Genomic DNA, 10,852 nt, shown 5'->3' on the forward strand with positions numbered 1-10,852 from the left:
CAATACTCAGGAAGGCTGTGGTGTTTAAACGATTCTCAATTGGTACTGAGGGACCCAAAGTGTGCCAAGAAAATATCCTCCACACCATTAGTAAAGTCAAGTCATCTTCATTTATATAGAGCCTTTAACAAGATCGTTTCAAAGCAGCTTTACAGTGATAATAGGAAATTAAAGTAAAAGAGATTGTTTGGCTTTGCAGCAGCTCTAGAATAAAGTTATTGTCCAGTTAAAGTTAGTTTTAATTGATTCACATCCGTTGCAAAGATCATTAGTTATTAACTTAGGGGCCGCTTACAACGACATCCTTAACGCGCTCCGGCCCGCTCATTTGCACAAAACAGTGCCTGGTGGCTCGAGAACGCAAGCCTTGAAATAGGTTCCAGGGTGCAAGCATTGAACATTTTTTAAAAAGTTATCATCTCTGCGTAAACTTCGAAAACGCGAATCTGTGAAAACGTGTTTAGTCTGTAGGTATGCACGTTTGAAAATATGTGTGCCCAGGCATGCAGTCTTTCTTTACAAATTGACCTCAACAAATGACTTAAAAATTTAAATTCATAATATAGAATTTTTTGTCGCTTCCACGTATCCATGTGAACTGGAATCATTTTGACAATGTTTTATCTGTACAGAGGTAAAGGGAAGGGAAGGAGGCCTTCACAGGGGAGAGACTAGTTGACACTTCAGGACTGCGTTGTCGTCGTGTCCAGGCGCAGGTCCTTCATCAGATCTGGATCCGGCGGACTGCAGTAAACCTTCGGATAACTAATAATAGCGTTGACAATATTCTTCTTATGATGTGAGTACATCAGAATTTTTTGGACCAACACCATTAAACCAACACCAGCAACCTGAACTGTTGATACAAGGCATGGATCCGTGCTTTCATGTTGTTTTCACCAAAAAGTATGATTTCCATCAAGAGGTGCATCATTTTTTGGTCAAGATCTTGTATTGACAATGCAAGAGTTCCAACACTTTGTAAAGTCTTCCTATGTGGTTGTTTAAGAAATGATAAACTACACACTCCATCAGTTAGGTTTAGAAGATATAAACATATAAAATGCTAGAAATATCATAATCACTGCAATAATGATCCAATCATACTTTTAAGCATTTGACTATTTAAATTATTCAAACAGGGATTTCTTCCCCCCTTCTCCACATATATGGTTACATCTCTGTTGGGTACAAAAATCCTAACAATTTAAACATATTATCAAACTACATCATTTTATTATTGTTTGTTTCTTTATTACTTGCCTATATATTTTTCTAGGATCCAATTTTCTGGGTTTGCTGTTTTCCGGCATTAATATCGGAACTTTTGGAATGCGAAATCCGGAAAGAATTTGAGGTAACACACCCTCTTCCGGCCAACTCATCTGAACTCTGCTGTTAGTTCAAATGTGTCATTTTATGCCAACCAGTCAAATAAATTGCTTCACTTTAAAATAGACTGAAGTTCAAGCCTGAAGACAACCGCAAAAATGGTGTTGCAGACGATGATTGTTCGTGTCGCCGACAGTCTGCCACTTGCTGCATCTATGCAAGAAGACGAGCAGGTATGAATGAACTCATGTCAGCACAACAAACGTCAAAATCCGCACGAAGTTAAAATACAAAACGTTTTAGTATGATGTTAATGAGGGGATACATTCAGAAGTTTGTTACTTACCGAGTCTTTGTTGTTATTGCTGTTTTCTTTTGCCATTGAGATTGTATAGCCGACTACTTTTACATAAGGCATTTAAGTTACTAACGTAATGATCCCTACAGTCTGGCCGAGACTTACAGAAGTATCAGAGTCAAGCCAAGCAGCTTTGCCGAAAACTCAACGAACAGAGTCCTGCACGCTGCACTTTAGAGGCCGGTGCCATGAGCTTCCAGTAAGTGCCAACACACACACACACACACTCACCAGATGCTTGCTGAATTAACACTCGAACTGAGCTAATAAACATGATACAGAACTGTAGTTCTAATTCAAGGAAATAGAATTAAAATGGAATGAAATAAAAGAAAATTGCAGTCATATTTCAGTTAGAATTGAATAAAATAAATACTGTATGCTGTTTTACACTGGCTATTTCCAGAAATCATATTAGTATTTAATAAATGTAAATTTTGTGAACCATACACCTAATTTCAGAATTAAATTCTCTAAAATACTCTAAAGTATTTATTTGTCCAAACATCAATATATAGCTAATAAATAGATTCAGATTTTATTGTCAATTTTAACTTATCTGGAAAGAATGCTGTGTAAATGGACAAAAATCATTAGTCAGTTTTGAGAAGTTTCACAAGAAATATGCAGATATGGTTGACATTTGAAGTATTTGATTTTTTTGGGTAACACTAACAGAACAATTAGGTCTCATTAGTTAATGCTTTAACACGAACTAACTATTGAGTAAATATATTTCTACAGCATTTATTTACCTTTGAAAATGTTACTTGATAAAAAAAAAAATCATATTCACGCTAGGTCACAGTTCATTAACTAATGTTAACAGATATAACTTTTGATCTTAAAAATGTCTTAATAAATGTTGAGAAATATAACTAATAGTATTGATATTGGTCATAATTTATTTCATGTTAAAGGGATAATTTCCCCAAAAATGAAACTTCTGTCATTAATTACTCACCCTCATGTTGTTCCAAACCCGTAACACTTTCGTTCATCTTCGGAACACAAATGAAGATTTTTTTATTTTTTTTAAATGAAATCTGAGAGCTTTCTGTCCCTCCATTGACAAATATGCAAGTGACACATCGACGCATCAGAAAGTTCATAAAAAGATTGTAAAACTAATCCATACAATCTTTGGGTGAACTAATTACCCTTTAACAAATGAAACGTCATTTTAAAGTGTTACGATTTTTTGCTGCAAAATCTGTGTAACTAAGAATATGTGTAACTAAGATAAAATTCAGCATCCCGTGGAGCCAATTTAATTCAGATTGACTCATAAACCTGAAAGGCCAATTTTCAAATTCAGAATTTTGCCTAAGTCTGATAGACAAGCATAGAGTTTGTTTTTGATTCTGGATGACTTCACGCTTCATAAACCCCTCTTGTTTTCCAGCTATGTCATTGAGAAGGGAGTCTGTTACTTGGCCTTATGTGAAGCAGCCTTCCCCAAGAAACTAGTGTTTGGCTATCTGGAGGAGCTGGAGAGGGAATTCAGTGAGCAGTATGGGGCAAAGGTCCTGTCAGTGTCACGGCCGTACTTTTTTATCGAATTCGGTGAGAAACATCTCATTTATATCAGTGCAATTAGAATGTACGCTTTAACTCGCTCAAGGTTTATATACACTACTGTTCAACAGTTAAAGTCCCCCTGTGGTGAAAATCAAGTTTTTAATGTCATTTATATGTCTATGTGGTGTTTTTAATATGCTTTAAGACAAACCGTGTGCAAATTCATAAGTCAGCACCATTGCTGAGTATTTTCTCCTTAAAACTGCAGTGAACCAAAGACAGTCTCAAAAATGAGGTTTTAAATCGCTGGTGTTTCTGATGTCACAAACTACCTTGTAACCAATCAGGTCAACGAGTGGATCTCTGAGCTGGTGTGAGTGGAGGCGGGGCTAATTTGCATATTCATAGAACCCATATAGTAAATGAGGCAAGGGTGTAGACTTCCATTCAAGCTATTTTAAGGCATGAAGAATATTTTCAAAATCAAGGAAAAAAATGTAATGTAATTTTGGTGATCAAAGATTAGTTTTAAGGGATACAATTGACTACAGGGGGACTTTAAGAAATGTAATTATTTTATTCAGCAAGGATCAAATGTGACAGTAAAGAGAGTAATGTTACAAAATATTTCTATTTCAAATAAATGCTGTTCTTTTGAACTTTCTATTCATCAAAAAGTCTTGAAAAAAACCATATCACGGTTTCCACTAAAATATTAAGCAGCACAACTGTTTTCAACATTGATAATAAGAAATGTTTCTTGAGCGTCCAGTCAGAATGATTTCTGAAGGATCATGTGACGCTGAGGACTGGAGTAATGATGCTGAGAATCAGCTTTACCGTCATAGGATTAAATTACATTTTTAAAATGTATTAAAATAGAAAACAGCTATTTTAATAGCTCACAATATTACAGTTTTACTGTATTTTTGATCACATAAATGCAGCCTTGGAGAGCATAAGAGACTTCTTTCGTTTAAAAATCTTACTGATCCCAAACTTTTGAACAGTAGCGTATAAACTATTCTTGAGTAAGACCATTAACCGCTGGTTACTTCAGCGCGCCGTCTTTGTAGTATGCACTTTTTACTGAATAAATGTCCCCTACATGGCAAATGAGTTGGTTGACCTTATGGACCAAATGATTCCCATTCGTCTCCAGACACGTACATTCAGAAAACCAAAAAGTTGTACGTCGACGGCAGAGCACGAAGAAATCTGGGCAGCGTCAATTCAGAGTTACACGACGTCCAGAGGATCATGGTCGCTAATATAGAGGAAGTGCTTCAGCGTGGAGAAGCCTTATCTGGTGAGAGAACACGTTTCGTATCCTGCTTCAGTCTCAAAATACTATTTGTATTTGTAAAACCATTATATATTCTTCTCCGTTTCTTTACATGCTATTAAAGTGTGTTTTCTGCTCCATCTTTCTGTAGCCTTGGATTCCAAAGCGAGTAACTTGTCCAGCCTGTCCAAGAAGTACCGCAGTGATGCCAAATATCTCAACACACGCTCCACCTATGCTAAAGTGGCCGTCGGCGCTGTCATTTTGATCACACTCATCGTGTATGTGCGCTTCTGGTGGCTGTGAATATGCATGACAAATTCAGGCAGAAATTCTCAGGGTCTCACTCACAAAAATGGTTCAGACATCAAAGAGTCTGTTCCGGCCTTAAGGTTGTGTCTGTTTGAGACACTGAATGTTGCTTTTGTCAAGGTCATAATGATGCTGTTTGTCTTTTTACAGTTGTACCTTGCTTTATTTATAATCAGTGGAAGGTGTTAATGATGTACTTGTTACCTTGTATGTCTTCAGTATGTTCATAACAGAGCTATGCAAAGTATATGTGGTGTTTATCTGGTACCTGGTGGTGAAACAATTAAGCATCTTTATGTTGGGAACATATTTTACAGTAAGTGCCCACTGTGTCAAAAATATTTTTAATTAGGGATTCATTTGTAAAATGTGAAGGTGGTTTTCTAAGAACGCCCGAGTAAATGTAGGCAAAATAATTGTAATGGTTTATTGTTTACAAATAATAGTCACACTTAAATGCATTCATTCACTTAACATGTTTCAAAGATGATAAATGTCACTGATGTCTGACAGGGTATAAATATATACATTTGTTTTTAATGATTCACAAAATAACAGCCGCTCGAAGCAATACCAAGTTCTGTTTGAGATGCAGATTTATAGCCGGAGGTTTAGATCACGAGGTCGAAGTCATCCCGCTGAAAGAACAAACACAAAATTGTGACGTTAAATTAGCAATCAGTTTTAAAACGATTGTTTTAGATTAACCATTTCTGATGAGAAAATCTGATTCTCCTGATGCTTATATGATGCACTACATTTAAACAATTACATTTTAGAGAACATGTCTGGTGTCAAACTTTCAGTCCATACAGGGAGGGATTTATCAGTTAAATATGAAAATATTTTTCCTGAATTCATTTGATTAAGGAGAAGCTTTGTGTACAGTAATGTTCAAAAGTTTAGGTTTAGTAGGATTTAAAAAAGGAAGTGAATGCTAATGTTCAACGAGGACACATTAAATTGATCAAATGTACATATGCAATGTAAAAAAAAAAAAAATTCTACTTCAAATAAATTCTGTTCTTTTGAACTTTCTATGCATTAAAGAATCCTGTAGAAAAGTATCAAATGTAAGTTACATTTTAAAAATATTTTACAAAAGAAAAGTTATTTTAAATTGTAACAATATTTCAGAATATTACTTTTTACTGTTTTTAGGCAAATAAAATGCTGCCTTGGTGAGAGACTTGATGATGAGCCCAAACTTTTGTACAGTAATGTATAAACTCTACAGGATGAGGCTCCTAATATTCTTCCACATACCTCCTCATTGTAGTCCATGACATGTTGCTTGATCTTGGATGAGTCCACCCATGTGATGAAGTCTTCCATACTCCTGTAACAATAGTTCACAATAAAATAACTTCAGTTGTAAATAAAATAAATTTCAGTTGCTGCAGACTCATAAATGTCAATATGTTAAAATTAAACGTGTGATTTTTATTTCTTAATGTGCATCAGAAAAAAAAAAAGTTATATTGAGGGTTTTCATTACTAACCTTGTTACAAGAAACGCAGGATCAGTTACAATCTCAGGCCCAACACGAATATCTGTTGCTCAGTCAAGAAGAATTTTACGGTGACAATTAAGCAAATTCATTTTCTTCACGATATTACAGCTTAAAATGAGAAGAACATCCATTATATTCAGGGATCAAGTAAATGTAATTATACAAAAGTGAAAGAAATGAGTGTGAACAAATCATTTGTATGGAAACTTGATTACAAGTTTACTTGATTACAATTACAAGTTTATATCTCCCAATCTCGTATAAACTGGTAGTGAGTTTATCCTGACTTTTCCCTTCAGAATTAAAGGGATACTCCACTTTTTTTGGAAATAGGCTCATTTTACAACTCCCCCAGAGTTAAACAGTTGAGTTTTACCGTTTTCGAATCCATTCAGCCGATCTCCGGGTCTTGGGGGTCCCACTTTTAGCATAGCTTAGCATAATGAATTGAACCGGACAGGACCATTAGCATCTCTCTCAAAAAAATGAACAAAGAGTTTCGATATTTTTCCTATTTAAAACTTGACTCTTCTGTAGTTACATCGTGTACTAAGACCGACGGAAAATGAAAAGTTGTGATGATATTACGCAGCGCATGCCGCCTGATAATAGGCTACTGAGCTGGGGACTATTATCAGGTGCTGCGTCATATCATTACGCCTGCTTCACCCATGGTACTGCAGCAAAGTTTCTTGATTATAACGCAGGAATGAAGGTATAGTTCCTAGCCATATCAGCCTAGAATATCGCACCCTTTCATTTACCGTCAGTCTTAGTACACGATGTAACTACAGAAGAGTCAAGTTTTAAATAGGAAAAATATCTAAACTCTTTGTTCATTATTTTGAGAGAGATGCTAATGGTCTTGTCCGGTTCAATTCATTATGCTAAGCTATGCTAAAAGTAGGACCCCCAGACCCGGAGATCGGCTGAATGGATTCCAAAATGATAAAACTCAACTGTTTAACTCTGGGGGAGTTGTAAAATGAGCCTATTTCCAAAAAAAGTGGAGTATCCCTTTAAGCGTTTACATCTCGCAATTGTTTTTTTCATTCTGCCATGGAATAAGTTAATTACGACTTTTTTCTCACAATTGCGAGAATGGTTTATAAACTCGCAATTCTGATTGATTGAATTTTTTACTCCGAGTCAGAAACAAACTTCTATGCACTAAAACACTACAACACTTGAAAGTCCCCCTGTGATGAAAAATCAAGCTTTTAATGTCCTTTATATGTCTATGTGGTGTTTTTAATATGCTTTAAGACAAACCAATTGCAAATTCACAAGTCAGCACCATTGCTGAGTATTTTCTCTTTAAAACTGCAGTGAACCAAAGACAGTCTCAAAAACACAGTTTGAAATCGGAGCCGTTCTCTACGTCACAATAGTACCTTGTAACCAATCAGGTCAACGTGCGGGCGGACTTTGGCATATCATTAACTATGACCGCTCTGAAGCAGGGGAGTCTCAAGAGAAGCCAGGTTATCCCGGTATATTTTTCTGTTGATATGAAAAATAGTGTCCATTTAGCAATATAGCGGGTGAATTATGTAAATGATGTATATGAACTATATGCGTTTCTCCACTGACGTTCTGAGTTATTCAGAGCGTTTCTGATGATTTTTAGAAGGCAGATGTCTGACTCTGAGATGGCGAACGGGAACATGGTGTGTAACATTAGCAACACATTATTAGCTGTGTGATAAAGTAGTCGAGCAAAAGGCTAATCATATTAATTACCGTAATGTGTCCGACATTGTAAAGAGCGATACATAAAACAGATTAGCATTCTGACACATCGATTTGTAGACGAGCCTGTATACTTCACTCTCCCGCTTCTTCTTCTGAATCAGTTTCAGGTTCAAACTTATTTGGCTGAATTAAACCAGTATTTCCACTTGCCATTGTACAGCGTTTACTAGAGTAAAGTTGAGCGAATGGATCAGGTATTCTGAGCTGGTGTGAGTGAGTGGAGGCGGGGCTAATTTGCATATTCATTGATCCACATATACTAAAGCTATTTTAAGGCATGAGGAAAGTTTTTTTTTCACAGGAAAAAACATAAATGTGTCATTTTGATGATCAAAGATGAGTTTTAAGGGATAAATTGATTGACTACAAGTGGACTTTAAGAATATTAAGTACACATAATATACACAGTTCAGTGTTACTTCTAACTGAAGGATACGGCCCTGCTCGATGAAGGTCGTGGCCGTCTTTAGGCTTGGAGCCATACGCAGTTTCAGCATGATTGTGGGAAGCCGTCTCCTAAAGAAAACGACAGCAAACAGGGAAAAATTACAAATTTGAACTGGCAGAAAACTATAAAACTATTTTATAAACTCGAATTTGACCTGTTTACTTTTGTGTTCTTGTTTTTTCCCCCTCATTGGTTTAGATATGCTGTACACACTGTTGCACTTGTTCTATACTTCTGTAATTTCTATGTTCAAATGTTGCAGTGCATCTTACCTGCAGAATGCAGATGCAGACACTTCATTTGCAAGGGAGAGATTCTGTTTGGTGGGAATCAAACCGATACTGTAACTGCAAAAGAGAAACACACACACACACACACGATCTTCAGATATGAAGACTGCAGCTAAATTACAACGAGGCACCCACTAAACATCCAGAATTTCCCAAACTTACAGTTTTTCGAGGAAAGTGCTTGTACTTTGAGCTCTGAAGCCATCTTTTTCGTCCAAGTCCCGTATTTTCTGTGCCAGTTCTCTGATATTTCGACTAAGTTTGTTGTATCTACAGAGAAATCATAAACGTATTAGATTCATAAGTCATGTTTTGACTGAAGACAGACACTATCATCGGTCTCCTCTAAAATACGAATGAACATGTGTTTTAAATACATATTTACTATATGTACTGTTAAGTTCTTACTCACTTGGTGTAATCTTCCCTCTTCTCAATATGATATCTCCTCAATATTTTAACCTCGTGTAAATTGTTGTCAACCTCCCAGTTAATAAAATCAACTTTCTTCAAAAGTTTCTGCTCGTGAAATTTCAATTTACGAACCATTTTGAGAATAAAACCGGCCTATATTTATCACTACGCGTATTATTTTTCTCTGGTTATCATTCACACGCGTGCTTTTCATTCGCGGTTGTTTTCTGTAAAGAATGTACGGTAGTTGGGCTCCACACTGGCGCCTAGTGGTCAGGAGGAGAAACTCAACAACATAAAAAAAAACATTTTCACAATGATAGTTCACCCAAAAATGAAAATTCTGTCATCATTTACTCACCCTCAAGTTGTTCCAAACCTGTATGAGTTTCTTTGTTCTGCTGAACACAAAGGAAGATATTTGGAAGAATGTTTGTAATCAAACAGATCTCGGTCCCCATTGACTTCCATAGTAGGAAAAAATATATACTATGGTAGTCAATGGGGACCGAGATCTGTTTGATTACAAACATTCTTCCAAATATCTTCCTTTGTGTTCAGCAGAACAAAGAAATTCATACCTGAGGGTGAGTAAACGATGATAGAATTTTCATTTTTGGGTGAACTATCCCTTTAAAGTGTAGTGAATAATACTATGCATAAAATAATAAATTCGTTTCATTTTATATCGTTGGTTGTTAGTATATTTCTCTTTTTATACATCAAATCATGTGTATTTTTTTCCAAACTCCACACAATCACATTATGAAAACAGGTAAACACAAGGTAAAAAGCATCTAAATATACAGATTCCCACATACAATCAAATAAATTTTAACCTAAAATCCTAATGCAGAATAACAAAAAAGTTTAATTTCTTTTGACTTTTGTATTTATTAAATTAAGCAACAAACAATAACGGACATTATAAAAAAGGTCATAAAAGCTGTAGGCCTAAGTCATTTTTAGTCACGCAAGTTAATTTCTATATAGCACATTTTATACACAATTTTAATTCAAAGTGCTTTAAATAAAAATACATACAAATAATCAAATAACAATTTTTTTTAAATCCTACCAAAACAAGTTGCATGTAGGCTATATAATTTATATAATATAACATTTTTATTTCTGCTTACAGATGTCTCATCCGAAGTAAAATTACTCAACAATATTAGCCTACAACAATATATATATATATATATATATATATATATATATATATATATATATATATATATATATATATATATATATATATATATATATATATATATATATATATAATTATTATTTTTTTATTATTTTTTTACAGATACCTGTCTTTTTGGAATGATCGTGCTGTTTTGTTTAAACAAATTAGTGCCAATTACAGAAACTATGATCTTTCTTTCAAATTATGATGAATTTTTATTATAGCCTGTTGCTTTGTCTTCTGGTTCTGGGTAAAATTCATCTTCACAAAGCCACAAAACCTCATTTCCGAATGTATTCTGCTGATGTGAAATCCCTTTGTCCCTCATTTAAAAATAGCCTGTATCAAAACCTCTCAACATCAATTTCATTATGAAAAATATCATTTTTGCTCCAGAAAAAAAAAATTGCATACAAGGAAACTTATCG

At 35.0% G+C, this 10,852-nt stretch overlaps 2 protein-coding genes across 2 annotated transcripts; one reads left to right on the forward strand and one right to left on the reverse strand.

Moving 5' to 3' along the window:
- The first annotated feature begins 1,423 nt into the window (after window positions 1-1,423).
- On the forward strand, window positions 1,424-6,000 carry sec22ba (SEC22 homolog B, vesicle trafficking protein a). The gene is made up of 5 exons (XM_084412722.1): window positions 1,424-1,565; window positions 1,780-1,889; window positions 3,096-3,256; window positions 4,374-4,520; window positions 4,648-6,000. The coding sequence occupies exons 1-5, from the start codon at window positions 1,491-1,493 to the stop codon at window positions 4,800-4,802; spliced, it is 648 nt and encodes a 215-aa protein (XP_084268848.1). The 5' UTR covers window positions 1,424-1,490; the 3' UTR covers window positions 4,803-6,000.
- imp3 (IMP U3 small nucleolar ribonucleoprotein 3) lies at window positions 5,222-9,469 on the reverse strand. Its single transcript, XM_084412723.1, has 7 exons — window positions 9,228-9,469; window positions 8,978-9,085; window positions 8,798-8,872; window positions 8,514-8,593; window positions 6,311-6,362; window positions 6,075-6,147; window positions 5,222-5,446 (listed from the first exon to the last, which is right to left on the reverse strand). Exons 1-7 carry the CDS (start codon window positions 9,362-9,364, stop codon window positions 5,420-5,422), a joined length of 552 nt encoding a protein of 183 aa, XP_084268849.1. The 5' UTR covers window positions 9,365-9,469; the 3' UTR covers window positions 5,222-5,419.
- Between the last annotated feature and the right edge of the window lie 1,383 nt (window positions 9,470-10,852).

This window comes from Rutilus rutilus (assembly GCF_951802725.1).
Source record: "Rutilus rutilus genome assembly, chromosome: 6".
Taxonomy (NCBI): Eukaryota; Metazoa; Chordata; class Actinopteri; order Cypriniformes; family Leuciscidae; genus Rutilus; species Rutilus rutilus.